The sequence below is a fragment of the Pinus tabuliformis genome, chromosome 2_2 (assembly GCF_031772625.1).
Source record: "Pinus tabuliformis cultivar Carrire ecotype Pingquan chromosome 2_2, CPIR1, whole genome shotgun sequence".
NCBI lineage: Eukaryota > Viridiplantae > Streptophyta > Pinopsida > Pinales > Pinaceae > Pinus > Pinus tabuliformis.
In genome coordinates this window covers 1,061,685,893-1,061,703,335 of record NC_142300.1, presented here as the reverse complement: position 1 = coordinate 1,061,703,335, position 17,443 = coordinate 1,061,685,893, and the positions used below count along the sequence as shown (strand labels likewise).

Here is a 17,443-nt window from a genome sequence, read left to right as displayed (position 1 = left end):
CAAAAACCGTGAATATAGGGTTCATATTCTTGTTGGTTGATGAATCATCTATGCATTAGGCATCCGAAGCTGTTCATCCATTGAATGTGCTTTCAGTTTGGTTTGGTTATTATTGTAATGCTACAGGTGGCAAGCTCCAAGAACGCAGCAAAGTATACGAGGAGATAGACTTAAAGTGTCAATGTGATGGAGTCCTCTGTTTTCGTAGCACCATATCTCTTGTAATTAATTAGCTTGTTTATGATATAGTTAAGGTCATTAATGACAGAATTCCGAGCTCCCTTCATGCTTGTTGAGGAGTCTCAGGTAGTAGTTTTTTTGATTGGCTATATATAGAAATAACTCTTATGTAAAAAAGGTTGGATATTTTATAGAAAAACAGAGTTGTTTTGGGCCATTGTAAGACTTTTTTGACAGTAATAGTAAAACAGTGTTGTTCTCTACTCAAGATTCTCGATGGATTGCTATGTTCAAATATAATGATGGTGTTTTATATTCTATGTTATTTTATAGCCTTGTTGTAACACAATCACTCAGAATTCATAATCTTATGCTCTGACTTCCTGTGTGTTTAGCAAGCTATGTTTTGATGGAGTATGTTTGACATGTGATGCAAAGAGCCTTGACTTCCATGAGATGACTATGTTTTCCTTGTTTACTTAATATTATAGACTCCATAGCCCAATGAGAACCAGTTTGATGTGTTTCCAACCAGCTTTGCTTTCATGAATAAATAAAGAGTTAGCCATCTATTGTTTGAAGGATTTTATCAAGAGTTTGTGAGAGAGCCCTCTCTGATCAAAGAGGCTAATCTTTGGTCTAAAGATAGGTTGAAATAGTTACATGAAATCTTGCTTGGTTGCAGCCCTCAGTAGTGATTTTGTGATAACATTTTGATGACTGAGGTGTTTCCTTAGGAGATGACTTAGGGGTTTCTTTTTCAGATACTCTAGATGATTTTGGAGTTTTATCTACTGATGCTTCAGGTATTTCTTTAACTGCTGGCTTAGGAGTTTTCTTCATTGATGCTTCAGGTGTTTCTTTAACTGCTACAGACCTCTCTGATTTCTTTGTTTTAGCTTTGCTATGTTTTGATGGAGTATGTTTGACATGTGATGCAAAGAGTCTTGACTTCCATGAGATGACTATGTTTTCCTTGTTTACTTAATATTATAGACTCCATAGCCCAATGAGAACTAGTTTGATGTGTTTCCAACCAGCTTTGCTTTCATGAATAAATAAAGAGTTAGCCATCTATTGTTTGAAGGATTTTATCAAGAGTTTGTGAGAGAGCCCTCTCTGATCAAAGAGGCTAATCTTTGGTCTAAAGATAGGTTGAAATAGTTACATGAAATCTTGCTTGGTTGCAGCCCTCAGTAGTGATTTTGTGATAACATTTTGGTGCGTCTGCCGGGAAAACATAGTCATCAAAACAAACAATAGTCAAAACTATATTTATATATTATAGTTAGTTTAAGACTATAATATTAATATTGGTTGATATTAATATTGGTTTTTTTGTAATATTAATATTAGTAATTATTTATTATCAGAAATATTATTAGTAGTTATTAACAAAATCACTACTGAGGGCTGCAACCAAGCAAGATTTCATGTAACTCTTTCAACCTAGCTTTAGATCAAAGATTAGCCTCTTTGATCAGAGAGGGCTCTCTCACAAACTCTTGATTAAAATCATTCACTACAAAAGATGGCTAACTCTTTATTCATTGATAAAAGCAAAAGCTGGTTGGATTCATGTCAAACTGGTTCTCATTGGGCTATGGAGTCTCATACACTAAGTAAACAAGAAAAACATTATCATTTCATAGAAGCCAAGGCTCTTTGCATTAAGTGTCAAACATACTCCATCAAAACCACAGCTTGTTAAACACACAGGAAGTCAGAGCATAATATTATGAATTCTGAGTGATTGTGTTACAACAAGGCTGTAAATGAACATAAAACATAAAACACCATCCTTATATTTGACCACAATAATCCATCGAGAATCTTGGGAAGAAATCAACACTGTTTTACTAATACTGTCATAAGCTTTACAATGGCCCAAAACAACTCTGTTTTTCTATAAAATGTCCAACCACTTCTACATTCTAATCTCATCCCTTTATAGGCAAACAAACTTATCCACCTCGAGCTTCCTCCTCCAGCATGAGGGGAGCCTCGAAGGTGGCTATTCACTATCCCTATCTAGTGCCTAACTAATTTATTAATTACAACATGTCTAAACTGAAATCACAAATGGTTTTCATTTAATCAAAATCATAAATCTTTGCTCCTTGTCGCATGATGCTTTTCTGGCTCTTGACACATTTCCTTTAGCTGTTTAGGTTGAAGTATCTTTGAAGGAGAGTACATAGAACAAACTAGCTTTGGATTCTAGTTACGTGTATGCTTATTAATTGATCAAGAAGAATGCTCTGTTTTCACGGTCTTTGTTTCCCACATTCTCCCAAAGTATAGCAGCCTGTTCCCAAATCTTTTAATAACCCCAGACATGGAATGCTGCCATGTTTCAGATGTGCTGTAAGTGATATTAATAGACAGGTGCTTCTCTTCCTCAACTCCCGCTCACAGTATCACACTAGCTGCTCTGCACTTTAAAATCATCACCTACAGCAGTTTCGTAGCGCGCTACGAAACTGCTGTGTGATTTAAATAAACCACAGTGTTCCTTTAAACTTCTCACAAAATTGAATAGCTGATGTTGCCAATCTTCAGTTTCACCTTTGCTATGCTGAGATTCAGAATCACATTCCCTATAACATGAACCTCCAATAGATGAACCAACTGCAATTGATGAGACCACCATGATTTTACCATCCCACTGACTCAACACAGCGTCATATAAGCCAAAACAGAGCAAGTTTGCTAGAGATATGCTATCTGCATAAGTGTGATGGGGAGGTATCTGAAACCCATCAAGCAAAGGATGTAATCCATTGTTTTCAGCCCGGGCTATTTGGATGGGTACAAGACAAATAAGTTGACAGATCCAGTTTCCAGAAACATCAATGTTAAACAGATGGTACAAACCATGGTTGCCATGACGAGCAATGGCATTATCTTTCCCAAATTGCATGGTATCAAAATGTGGTTTATATATATTTGCATCATTGAATCGAACCTGAATGGCTGCATTGGTTGATGATGCAATTGCTAATCGAAGCTTATAAAGACTGTTTTGTTCCACACCTCTTAGCTGGAATTTTATTTGCCATGTTGCGGGACGAAAGCTTCCATCATTTTCAATCCTGCATGTGTGTGCAAAGCACCAATCTCTTCTCCAGTCACTAGTCCCAACTGTATATATCAAATCGTTGTCTTTGAAGATTTCAGAATATCTTTCCCAAAGGCCATATTGCCGGAACCTTTCAGGATGATTGAGAAATAGTTTGTTGATGTGGCAAGGCTTGGGATCTGGAATGAAAAATTCTGCAGCAGTGCGATCTGGTAAACCTATCTCCCATATAGTAGGGCCATCTCTTGGGGGCTCATAGATCAAAATCCCAACATCTATCCTACAACCTGAATATATGTTAATCAAGCCTTCTTTCATATAGTCACCAAGAACACCCGGCACCCAACCATAGAGATTGTAGGTACCAGGGCAAACATTTTCTATAGAGAAAAGCCCATTCTCATCAGCTTGACTCCAAAATTGGTAGCTCTTACTCTCTTTTTTCCAAGAGCCCTTTTCCCCAGGTGTGGACAATCCCAGAAAAGCAAAACGAGCAGGGTGAACATCCTCAACAGCATATTTATCATGTACTAACAGTTGTCCAGTAATATATCCTCGTTCTGGTCTCTTTCTAAATAATGGAGATTCAGGCCACCCATAAGGCCAACTTTGTACCTCCTTTATCATCTGTAACTTTGCATCTTGCCACAAGGAGAATGGGTGAGCCTCTCTTGATGAAGAATTAAGATAAATGAAGACTGGGCCAAAAACCTTTTGCCACGCTTCTCCAGAACGAAACTTAGGACATAGCTCTTCACCCGCATAATGAGCACTATGAAACATTGCAAGCGATGTTGGCCCAACATGGGATGTCAAGTTTTGTTTTATTGGACCTCCATTACGAAATTCATCGCTAGGAGTGATGACCCAGAACCCAACCATGGGATCAAAGCTGATCCATCCATGGACTCTGTTCTCCCTATTGTCACATGAGTACTGGTACTTATCATCTACCTCGCCTTGAAGGCTAGGGTTCCCAGGATTTGAGAGAAAAACTGCTTCAGGATATGTAAGTATGTTGCATCTGTTTGGCATCCGATCATCCGGGGATGGCATCAATCTTTGCTTGTTATCAGCAATTGCCATGTAGTGAAATCTGTCTTTCCTCAATTTGAATGTAACACGAGTTTGATTGAGATTGAAATCTGGCCACCCCGTTGGACGCTCATATATCGCATAGGTGTAAAACCCACTGCTCCCTCGAAGCAAAACAAACCTTTTGTCTATATTTAATGGCACCATCTTCCAACTGCTTGAAGGATTGTATGGCCTGAGGAAAGAGACTTCAACCTTATCCTTGTTAGCCTCGACCACTTTAAAAAATATCGCACTTGGCACATCAAACGTATCCTTCCCTCCTGGCTCGTTCCAATTGAGATCCCAGTATCCTCTGTTCGTTTCTTTGTTGAGAATTTCGAGCAAATTGTCAAGCCCTCCATAACGTATGCCTGTAATTATCCCCGCTGGTTTTGATATGCTGACTCGTACAATTCCATTATCTAATGCAATGTGAGCACCCTGATCAACAAAATACACATCGCCCCCCTAACACTTCCGCTACAGAGTGCAGAACTAATAGCATACTTATCAAAAGTGTGATAAATGTAATCTAATGTAGCGCAAGTCTTCTGAGAGCCATGGTTCTTGGAATATTTACAATCTCCCTCTGAATTTAACTTGTGCTTTGGTAATTCTTTAAACTCCAAAACTTCTGTGGCTGGAAATCACCAACATCCTCAGCGATATTATCCAAGGAAATGTTCTTCAAAAAGGACATGGCATCACCTAGCATGTAAACTTTGAGCTCAAATTCTGATGAAGCCTTGCTTACAGCTTGAGAAGTTTCTTGGTCGCCAGCTGGAGCATGTAACCGGCACGTTACCACGTTTGTAGAAGACAATATCTAAATAATACCATCCACCTTGACAAAGGAAATTCATCTATTTCGAACTCTGCCATTTGTGCCATCCTTCTTTTATTTCTATTTAATGCGCACTCACCCTTTTAACGACACCAGTTAACCTAAAACCAGCTCTTGTGCCACTAATAATGGCGGCCTTGTAGCATATAAAACTACTCGACACTTGGCATTAATCACCGCATTTGAAAAGAGCACTTTCATGTCTTCAATATATGCATTAATAATGAACCAACGTGCTCGATAATACTCAAGACATTTTCATTTATATCAGTCATTTTAAAAACCCCTGTATTTCTTAGATCCATCCATGGTGCCATCATGTTCTCCAGAAAGCAAGGCGGAATTAATAACTCCATTGGTGCTAGCCAATATCAAAGGCTTCTTTCTTCCATCCATTGTCAATGCCTCAGCCAGATTTAGGCTCGATATGCTCATTTCTTAATAAACCACCCCAAATTATACTAAGCAACAACATAGCAGCTATCTGCTTTTAGAGCTTCAGAGTATTTCTGAATTCCTTCATGGTCAATTTCTACAAGTTTGAAACTGGTCCCAAGGTCTGTCAAAACAATTACCAAGTACTCCGCAGCATGAACAAGGTGTGAACATGAACTTTATCATAAATATTTTTCAAATCTTTCAATCCATTGTGGCGCCCTGCTTTGTGAAAGAAGTTACAGATTGTGAAAAGACAATCCCAAATGTCAAACACTCTATGACTTATAAAATTTAATAGATTCTTTGTCTAGAGGATTCAACACAAAATCTCCTGCAAGTCTCCCACATTAGTATGTACATCTTTCACAATCACCCATGAGCCAGAATTCAGAGATAACTCCCTTAATGTATTTGATGGCAAACCTACAATAGCTGCATCATCATAAGGTGTCTCCTTGAACATACTGCCACTGCTCTCATCAACATTCCTGGAGGGAAGTAGAACTCTGTACAATAAGCATGCTAGGATTTGGACCTTCACTGAAAACTCAAACAAATCCCCAGTTTCGTAGCACGCTACGAAACCACTCAAACAGGTAGCGCTGCGAAACTGCTAAAAAGAATTCTGGCGCTGCGAAAATACCCTGACTTTAAGCTAGACTAAAAAAATTTTGACAACAGCATTTTCAGTGATAACAGTTATTAACAAGATAATATTATTAACAAAAACAAGTAATATTAGAATATAAAATCACTAATAATATTATAGAAAAACTATTTATTAATCAACCAATATTTAATATTATTATAATCATATATAAAAACATCTATAATATATTAATTTACTAATATTATACTAAATATATATATTAATATAGTCCTAATATACCAAACCAAACTGAAAGCACATTCAACGGATGAACAGCTTCGGATGCCTGATGCATAGATGATTCATCAACCAACAAGAATATGAACCCTATATTCACGGTTTTTGCCTCCCATTGGTGTTCATGCATTAATTAGCAATATATATAAGATTAATATAGCTAATTATATATATTAGTATTATATATAGCTAATTGTTAATATTTATAACTATATTAATATATACTGAGGGCTGCAACCAAGCAAGATTTCATGTAACTATTTCAACCTATCTTTAGACCAAAGATTAGCCTCTTTGATCAGAGAGGGCTCTCTCACAAACTCTTGATAAAATCCTTCAAACAATAGATGGCTAACTCTTTATTTATTCATGAAAGCAAAGCTGGTTGGAAACACATCAAACTGGTTCTCATTGGGCTATGGAGTCTATAATATTAAGTAAACAAGGAAAACATAGTCATCTCATGGAAGTCAAGGCTCTTTGCATCACATGTCAAACATACTCCATCAAAACATAGCTTGCTAAACACACAGGAAGTCAGAGCATAAGATTATGAATTCTGAGTGATTGTGTTACAACAAGGCTATAAAATAACATAGAATATAAAACACCATCATTATATTTGAACATAGCAATCCATCGAGAATCTTGAGTAGAGAACAACACTGTTTTACTATTACTGTCAAAAAAGTCTTACAATGGCCCAAAACAACTCTGTTTTTCTATAAAATATCCAACCTTTTTTACATAAGAGTTATTTCTATATATAGCCAATCAAAAAAACTACTACCTGAGACTCCTCAACAAGCATGAAGGGAGCTCGGAATTCTGTCATTAATGACCTTAACTATATCATAAACAAGCTAATTAATTACAAGAGATATGGTGCTACGAAAACAGAGGACTCCATCACATTGACACTTTAAGTCTATCTCCTCGTATACTTTGCTGCGTTCTTGGAGCTTGCCACCTGTAGCATTACAATAATAACCAAACCAAACTGAAAGCACATTCAATGGATGAACAGCTTCGGATGCCTGATGCATAGATGATTCATCAACCAACAAGAATATGAACCCTATATTCACAGTTTTTGCCTCCCATTGGTGTTCATGCATTAATGATCAAATTTCAAGCCATTTAATCCCTTGATAGTCCCGTGTGACTGAAGAAAACTAATGATCTGGCCATCCCATAACTGGACAGGTGTACCACTTAACACCTCGGCAGCTCTATCATAACCCTAAAAATTCGGACATAAAGTGAAACTTTCAACAAAAGACAAAACTTCACCTTTTCTTCGAATACTTACACCTGGCATCCTTTTTTAAACATCTGACTGACTTTCTATAGTCTCCATGCTGGCATTAAGTCATCTCTTTAAATATTTGCTGACCTCAGCATTCAAACTCAAGTTTTCAACATAAACAGTCATCTACAGCAGTTTCGTAGCGCGCTACGAAACTGCTGTAGGTAATCAAAATTAAACACATGAACCTTAAAGTAACAATAACTCAACTCTGTGTTTTCTTCAGTCATTCTTCACAGGTGTAAGGACATCAAAAAGTCTCAAAAAGCTTTAAAATGATGACAACCAAAATATACCAAAATTTGAAAAGTACATTTCTCCTTGGATCATTTAACTAGTTTGCCTAGCTTCCCTTTCAAGCTGCTGACTTCTTCCTTTAACATCTTGTTCTCTGCTCTTAAACTTGCATTCATTTGTTTCATAATTTTTGCCTGCTTTGGAGCTGGCACTGTCCACACATATGCATCAGATACTGAGCTAGCTTGATTGATCAAACTTGTTTTACCCTTCATTACAGCCTTCTTATAACTTGTATATCTTACTGCCTTTTCCTTAAAAACATTTTGAACCTGAGGTATTTCTTCCTTTGTTGCTCCAGCTTGTTTCTTAATAGCAATCACATTTCCACTTTGACTAATAACAACCTTATTATCCTTGTTCTTGCTTTTGGCTGCTTGGACTATTTCAGAGAAGATTTCAAGTGCCTCTGTCCTAGGCATTTCCGAAGGTGCTTTCTCTTTCTGAGCTTTCTCCACTTCTTTAATTTGCCTTCTAGTCACTGGTCTGCGTGGTTTAAAGGCATATTCTTCACTTGGTTCTTCAAACTTTAACCTTTTAGAAGCCTTTGACCTTTTAGAACTTTCAGGCGAGGATTGTGTTAGATCAATATGCATTGGTGGTACCAATTGATCTTGCTCAAGTTCAAGTGGTTCAATTTGTATTGGATGATCTTGCTCTAGTTCAATGGCTTCAAGTAAGTCATTTAAACTACCCTTTGAAATAGGACTTTCTTCCACAGGGACTGACTTTCCTTTTTCTTTGCTTAGTTGGCCTCTAGTTCTCACCCTTGAAACCCTTTCAGCTTCACTGGATTTAGCTTCATCTTTTCTTTTCTGAGTCTTCTGTTTTGATGACTGAGGTGTTTCCTTAGGAGATGACTTAGGGGTTTCTTTTTCAGATACTCTAGATGATTTTGGAGTTTTATCTACTGATGCTTCAGGTATTTCTTTAACTGCTGGCTTAGGAGTTTTCTTCATTGATGCTTCAGGTGTTTCTTTAACTGCTACAGACCTCTCTGATTTCTTTGTTTTAGCTTTGGGCTTCTTATGGTCTGTTACTTCTCTCCTAAGTTCAGCCAAAGTAGTTTCCTCACTCCTTTCTTCTCTTTCTCTTACAGGTAATGGAGTGAGGCCTGTTTTGCTTGGGAAACCGGCCATAAACACAAATGAATCCCAGTCTTTACCAATTTTTTGTAAACTATCCAACACCAGCAATTTTACTAAACCATGATGAAAAAGGGATGTTTCATAAGCATCTTTCTTTAACTGAATCTTATCACACATTTTGCTAATACTCCTGAACAAGTAAAAAGGTATGTCTATTGAACTCTTACCAGTGAAGTGTAACAGAAGCTTGAAGTGGTAGGAGTAAACTTTATTGTACCTACCCTCACATATCAGGTACTTTTGGATACATGTCAATAGAATAGCATAATTCTCCTTTAGATAGCTCCTTGGGACAGCTTTAGTGAGATCTTCATCTACATAAGGTGCCTTCAAAAACTCTTTGCATGGACCCATGTCAAACTTGAAATTCTTGAACCATTCTTGGCCACCCCTCGGGATTTCTGTGACAGTGGAAATAACTTCAGGGGACACCGGAAACTCCAACATGGCCACCTTCGAATTCAGTCCCGTGAAGTTTAATGCGAAAGCCTTGGTCACTTCTGCATGTCCACCCTTCAATTTTTCACAAAATCGCCAGCAGCCAGCACTTCGAAATGCCTTTGCTACCTCCTCATCCCTGAGAGTAATATCTAACCCCTCCGGCTCTGTTCTCACACATTTACCAGAACGGTGTTCCTTTCTTTCCATGCTTCTTTGAGTATTTTTACACAAGGGACTGATGATGGCTTGCAGCACGAAAACAATCTTCAGCTTTGGAGAGCAGGCTCGCTTGCAGTAGTCCGTTTAAATCAAAGCTTAAGCTTTTCATATAGCAAACACGTTCATATGACATGAAGGACTCATTATGAAATGACCACCTCCTATAACGTCCTCTAAACTGACACACAACTACATGACTTCGGACCTTATGGCAAAATAATGGCTTATCATGACATGGAGATGGTGTGAAATGACAATCATGAACGGACTTGTGACTCACTACTCTCGGATTAGACATTCAGAGAAAAACGCTGCAAAAAACCCTGAAACCTCGATTTCGTAGCGCGGGCAGTTCAAATTTAACAGGATGCGCTACGAAATCGCTGACAAACAGAGCGCTGCGAAAACACGAAAACATTATTTCGCAGCTAAACTGACCAATCACACCCGCGCTGCGAAACTGCGCAAGTACCAAAAACATCATACCCGCGCTGCGAAACTGCGCAAAGTACCAATGACATGACATGCTTTAACTAACAATGATGGAGGGTGTCTAATGATTTTTCCTTTACACGAATTCACATCAATAACTCTTGAATTTCAAATTTGAAATTGACATATACTAATAAACCTATTTACAAGACCTCAAGACTTTATAAAAACTTATGGACAATCTTATATACATGAACTATAGTTCCTAGTGATAACAGTGGCTCCACTAGGGATAGTGTGCCCCTGTGGTACACTAAGAACACGTAGTACCAGTGCCTTATCCATTTATTACACTCACATCTGGCTGACAAGCATTCCTCTCAAACTTTATGGGCCTTCTCCTCGGGCTAAAGTCTTCTAGTTCAGCTTGTCACTTATTACTAACACAAAACACTTCAAAAACAATGATTATTTACAATGATCATGGATTACTTGGCAGATTTTTCACTGATAATAATGCTTTAAGAACCTGCCATTGACAGGCCCACCAGCATACTGTGATCCATCAACTTCTTGTAAAATATAAGTATTGTTTCCATGGAAAGCAGAAATCAAATATGGCCCCTTCCATAAATTCTCAAATTTGCCATGTTTGCCCTTTTCTTCAATCTTGGCTTCCCACTTCAAAACCTTGTCACCAATCTGAAAGGTTACATCTTTAATCTTCTTGTCAAAAGCCCTCTTGACTCTATTCTGATTTTGTTGATAATCTTCAACCACTTCATTCCTTTTTTCTTGTAATGCTATCAATTGATTAATCCTCCGTTGTATGGCATTTGGCTCTTCCTCAAGTCCTTGAATTAATTTCATAACTGGGACACCAAGAGACGTTGGAAAAATAGCTTCTGCTCCATACACAAGTTCATAAGGTGAGGTTCCAATAGATCTTTTAGTGCATATGCGATCAGCCCACAATGCATACTTCAGTTTCAAGTGCCAAGTTTTCTTGTTTTCTTGCAGCAATTTTTTGATAATCCTCACAAGACTCTTATTTGAACTTTCAGCTAGACCGTTGCCTTGTGGATAATAGGCTGTTGAGTGACCAAGAGAAATATGGTATTGGTGGCAAAAGTTTATCATTCTCTTAGACTTAAAAGCCTGAGCATTATCTGTGATAAGCTTGAGTGGACATCCAAACCTTGATAAAATATTGTTCTCTAAGAAGGAAATAATGACTGCATCATTAGCTTGTCTAGTTGGTACTGCCTCTATCCACTTTGTGAAATAATCAGTGGCTGTAAGTATCCACCGATGTTGGCCTGATGAAGAGGGATGTATCTCACCTATAAAATCTAGCCCCCACTGCTAAAAGGGCGCTTCCACATAAATAGGAACTAGAGGCATAGGCATGAGCTTCCTTTTACCTTCAAACAACTGACATTCATGACAGGCTGCAACCTTTTTATAAATATCTTTGAACATGGTGGGCCAAAAATACCCGGCTCTCAATATTTTATTAGCAGTAGCCTTCCAATAATGGTGACCTCCACAATCTCCCTTATGAAATTCCTCAATCACCCTATCAGCCTCCTCTTCAATCAAACAACTTAATAGAATTCCGCCAGCATCCTTCCAAAATAAATTCTGCTCATAAACAAAATATCTAAGGGATTTCAGCTTGATGAAACGAGCTCTAGACTTGGAAAGATTGTCAGGGGCTCTGTTGTGCTGTAGAACAAATGAGACATCCTTATACCATTCAGATATCAGAAATTTTTCATTAATTTGAACCAACTCTTCCTCTTCTTCAAAAATTTCTGATATTTCTGCATTAAAATTAATGTCACTGCAGTCTAGATTTGAGTGAGTTAGCAACTCTGCCAACCCTTGACCCTTCACCAATTTAGTTGGCCTAATTTCAATATCATATTCCAGCAATTTGGCTATCCATTTCCCTCTTTTACCATCCGGGTCTGCTTGTGTGAGAATTTCTTTAATAACAGCACTTGGCACAAATGCAATAATATGAGAATGTAGCACATAGATTCTAAAATCTTTGATTGCCTTTACCAAAGCATATGCTTGCTTTTCTAAAATGTTATACTTTAATTCAGCATTTGCCAATGTTTTACTAAAGAATGAAATAGGCTGCTCAGTACCTTGATTTCCTTTCTGTAAAAGAACTCCAGCAATTGTATCCTCAGAGGCATAGGTGAATATTAAAAATTCCTTGGAGAAATCAGGGCTAATAAGAACCGGCGCTTGAGTGAGTGCTTTTTTAATTTCTTCAAATGACTTTCTTGCCTCAGCTGTCCACTTGAAGTCTGCTCCTTTCTTCAGCATCTTTGTGATGTGTTTAACCACCTCTGCAAAGTTGGGAATGAACCTCCTAACAAAATTAACTTTACCAAGAAAAGACTGAACCTCTTTCTTGCTTCTTGGCAAATCCAGCCTTGAAATAGCACTGACTCTATTTGGATCTATCTTAATGCCTTCTTGAGAAATGATATGCCCAAGCAACTTACCAGAAGTCAAAGCAAAGATACTTTTAGTTGGGTTCAAAGAAATGTCGAACCTTCTACACTTCAATAGTATCTTTTCCAGATGCTTTAAATGATCTTCCTATATATATTAAACTTGATTTTTTGATAATTCATAATATTATGCTCTGACTTCCTGTGTGTTTAACAAGCTGTGGTTTTGATGGAGTATGTTTGACACTTAATGCAAAGAGCCTTGGCTTCTATGAAATGATAATGTTTTTCTTGTTTACTTAGTGTATGAGACTCCATAGCCCAATGAGAACCAGTTTGACATGAATCCAACCAGCTTTTGCTTTTATCAATGAATAAAGAGTTAGCCATCTTTTGTAGTGAATGATTTTAATCAAGAGTTTGTGAGAGAGCCCTCTCTGATCAAAGAGGCTAATCTTTGATCTAAAGCTAGGTTGAAAGAGTTACATGAAATCTTGCTTGGTTGCAGCCCTCAGTAGTGATTTTGTGATAACATTTGATCAGAGAGGGCTCTCTCACAAACTCTTGATAAAATCCTTCAAACAATAGATGGCTAACTCTTTATTTATTCATGAAAGCAAAGCTGGTTGGATTCATGTCAAACTGGTTCTCATTGGGCTATGGAGTCTCATACACTAAGTAAACAAGAAAAACATTATCATTTCATAGAAGCCAAGGCTCTTTGCATTAAGTGTCAAACATACTCCATCAAAACCACAGCTTGTTAAACACACAGGAAGTCAGAGCATAATATTATGAATTCTGAGTGATTGTGTTACAACAAGGCTGTAAATGAACATAAAACATAAAACACCATCCTTATATTTGACCACAATAATCCATCGAGAATCTTGGGAAGAAATCAACACTATTCTACTAATACTGTCATAAGCTTTACAATGGCCCAAAACAACTCTGTTTTTCTATAAAATGTCCAACAACTTCTACATTCTAATCTCATCCCTTTATAGGCAAACAAACTTATCCACCTCGAGCTTCCTCCTCCAGCATGAGGGGAGCCTCGAAGGTGGCTATTCACTATCCCTATCTAGTGCCTAACTAATTTATTAATTACAACATGTCTAAACTGAAATCACAAATGGTTTTCATTTAATCAAAATCCTAAATCTTTGCTCCTTGTCGCATGATGCTTTTCTGGCTCTTGACACATGTCCTTTAGCTATTTAGGTTGAAGTATCTTTGAAGGAGAGTACATAGAACGAACTAGCTTTGGATTCTAGTTACGTGTATGCTTATTAATTGATCAAGAAGAATGCTCTGTTTTCACGGTCTTTGTTTCCCACATTCTCCCAAAGTATAGCAACCTGTTCCCAAATCTTTTAATAACCCCAGACATGGAATGCTGCCATGTTTCAGATGTGCTGTAAGTGATATTAATAGACAGGTGCTTCTCTTCCTCAACTCCCGCTCACAGTATCACACTAGCTGCTCTGCACTTTAAAATCATCACCTACAGCAGTTTCATAGCGCACTACGAAACTGCTGTGTGATTTAAATAAACCATAGTGTTCCTTTAAACTTCTCACAAAATTGAATAGCTGATGTTGCCAATCTTCAGTTTCACCTTTGCTATGCTGAGATTCAGAATCACATTCCCTATAACATGAACCTCCAATAGATGAACCAACTGCAATTGATGAGACCACCATGATTTTACCATCCCACTGACTCAACACAGCGTCATATAAGCCAAAACAGAGCAAGTTTGCTAGAGATATGCTATCTACATAAGTGTGATGGGGAGGTATCTGAAACCCATCAAGCAAAGGATGTAATCCATTGTTTTCAGCCCGGGCTATTTGGATGGGTACAAGACAAATAAGTTGACAGATCCAGTTTCCAGAAACATCAATGTTAAACAGATGGCACAAACCATGGTTGCCATGACGAGCAATGGCATTATCTTTCCCAAATTGCATGGTATCAAAATGTGGTTTATATATATTTGCATCATTGAATCAAACCTGAATGGCTGCATTGGTTGATGATGCAATTGCTAATCGAAGCTTATAAAGACTGTTTTGTTCCACACCTCTTAGCTGGAATTTTATTTGCCATGTTGCGGGACGAAAGCTTCCATCATTTTCAATCCTGCATGTGTGTGCAAAGCACCAATCTCTTCTCCAGTCACTAGTCCCAACTGTATATATCAAATCGTTGTCTTTGAAGATTTCAGAATATCTTTCCCAAAGGCCATATTGCCGGAACCTTTCAGGATGATTGAGAAATAGTTTGTTGATGTGGCAAGGCTTGGGATCTGGAATGAAAAATTCTGCAGCAGTACGATCTGGTAAACCTATCTCCCATATAGTAGGGCCATCTCTTGGGGGCTCATAGATCAAAATCCCAACATCTATCCTACAACCTGAATATATGTTAATCAAGCCTTCTTTCATATAGTCACCAAGAACACCCGGCACCCAACCATAGAGATTGTAGGTACCAGGGCAAACATTTTCTATAGAGAAAAGCCCATTCTCATCAGCTTGACTCCAAAATTGGTAGCTCTTACTCTCTTTTTGCCAAGAGCCCTTTTCCCCAGGTGTGGACAATCCCAGAAAAGCAAAACGAGCAGGGTGAACATCCTCAACAGCATATTTATCATGTACTAACAGTTGTCCAGTAATATATCCTCGTTCTGGTCTCTTTCTAAATAATGGAGATTCAGGCCACCCATAAGGCCAACTTTGTACCTCCTTTATCATCTGTAACTTTGCATCTTGCCACAAGGAGAATGGGTGAGCCTCTCTTGATGAAGAATTAAGATAAATGAAGACTGGGCCAAAAACCTTTTGCCACGCTTCTCCAGAACGAAACTTAGGACATAGCTCTTCACCCGCATAATGAGCACTATGAAACATTGCAAGCGATGTTGGCCCAACATGGGATGTCGAGTTTTGTTTTATTGGACCTCCATTACAAAATTCATCGCTAGGAGTGATGACCCAGAACCCAACCATGGGATCAAAGCTGATCCATCCATGGACTCTGTTCTCCCTATTGTCACATGAGTACTGGTACTTATCATCTACCTCGCCTTGAAGGCTAGGGTTCCCAGGATTTGAGAGAAAAACTGCTTCAGGATATGTAAGTATGTTGCATCTGTTTGGCATCCGATCATCCGGGGATGGCATCAATCTTTGCTTGTTATCAGCAATTGCCATGTAGTGAAATCTGTCTTTCCTCAATTTGAATGTAACACGAGTTTGATTGAGATTGAAATCTGGCCACCCCATTGGACGCTCATATATCGCATAGGTGTAAAACCCACTGCTCCCTCGAAGCAAAACAAACCTTTTGTCTATATTTAATGGCACCATCTTCCAACTGCTTGAAGGATTGTATGGCCTGAGGAAAGAGACTTCAACCTTATCCTTGTTAGCCTCGACCACTTTAAAAAATATCGCACTTGGCACATCAAACGTATCCTTCCCTCCTGGCTCGTTCCAATTGAGATCCCAGTATCCTCTGTTCGTTTCTTTGTTGAGAATTTCGAGCAAATTGTCAAGCCCTCCATAACGTATGCCTGTAATTATCCCCGCTGGTTTTGATATGGTGACTCGCACAATTCCATTATCTAATGCAATGTGAGCACCCTGATCCACAAAATACACATCGCCCCCCTAACACTTCCGCTACAGAGTGCAGAACTAATAGCATACTTATCAAAAGTGTGATAAATGTAATCTAATGTAGCGCAAGTCTTCTGAGAGCCATGGTTCTTGGAATATTTACAATCTCCCTCTGAATTTAACTTGTGCTTTGGTAATTCTTTAAACTCCAAAACTTCTGTGGCTGGAAATCACCAACATCTTCAGCGATATTATCCAAGGAAATGTTCTTCAAAAAGGACATGGCATCACCTAGCATGTAAACTTTGAGCTCAAATTCTGATGAAGCCTTGCTTACAGCTTGAGAAGTTTCTTGGTCGCCAGCTGGAGCATGTAACCGGCACGTTACCACGTTTGTAGAAGACAATATCTAAATAATACCATCCACCTTGACAAAGGAAATTCATCTATTTCGAACTCTGCCATTTGCGCCATCCTTCTTTTATTTCTATTTAATGCGCACTCACCCTTTTAACGACACCAGTTAACCTAAAACCAGCTCTTGTGCCACTAATAATGGCGGCCTTGTAGCATATAAAACTACTTGACACTTGGCATTAATCACCGCATTTGAAAAGAGCACTTTCATGTCTTCAATATATGCATTAATAATGAACCAACGTGCTCGATAATACTCAAGACATTTTCATTTATATCAGTCATTTTAAAAACCCCTGTATTTCTTAGATCCATCCATGGTGCCATCATGTTCTCCAGAAAGCAAGGCGGAATTAATAACTCCATTGGTGCTAGCCAATATCAAAGGCGTCTTTCTTCCATCCATTGTCAATGCCTCAGCCAGATTTAGGCTCGATATGCTCATTTCTTAATAAACCACCCCAAATTATACTAAGCAACAACATAGCAGCTATCTGCTTTTAGAGCTTCAGAGTATTTCTGAATTCCTTCATGGACAATTTCTACAAGTTTGAAACTGGTCCCAAG

General features: G+C 38.2%; 2 protein-coding genes across 2 annotated transcripts in view; both read right to left on the bottom strand.

The window, feature by feature from the left end:
* Positions 1 to 14,806, bottom strand: part of LOC149197052 (putative rhamnogalacturonate lyase C) — a 43,128-nt gene extending 28,322 nt beyond the window's left edge. Inside the window, exons 1-3 of the mRNA XM_089408538.1 lie at positions 14,452 to 14,806; positions 4,995 to 5,119; positions 2,749 to 4,807 (exon numbers count right to left, since the gene is read on the bottom strand). Of these exons, the coding sequence (XP_089264664.1) occupies positions 2,749 to 4,807; positions 4,995 to 5,119; positions 14,452 to 14,806 (2,539 nt within the window). The remainder of the gene's footprint in view (positions 1 to 2,748; positions 4,808 to 4,994; positions 5,120 to 14,451) is intronic.
* A 24-nt stretch (positions 14,807 to 14,830) lies between these two features.
* Positions 14,831 to 16,933, bottom strand: LOC149197051 (putative rhamnogalacturonate lyase B). Its single transcript, XM_089408537.1, has 2 exons — positions 16,880 to 16,933; positions 14,831 to 16,510 (listed from the first exon to the last, which is right to left on the bottom strand). Exons 1-2 carry the CDS (start codon positions 16,931 to 16,933, stop codon positions 14,846 to 14,848), a joined length of 1,719 nt encoding a protein of 572 aa, XP_089264663.1. The 3' UTR covers positions 14,831 to 14,845.
* Positions 16,934 to 17,443: the final 510 nt, after the last annotated feature.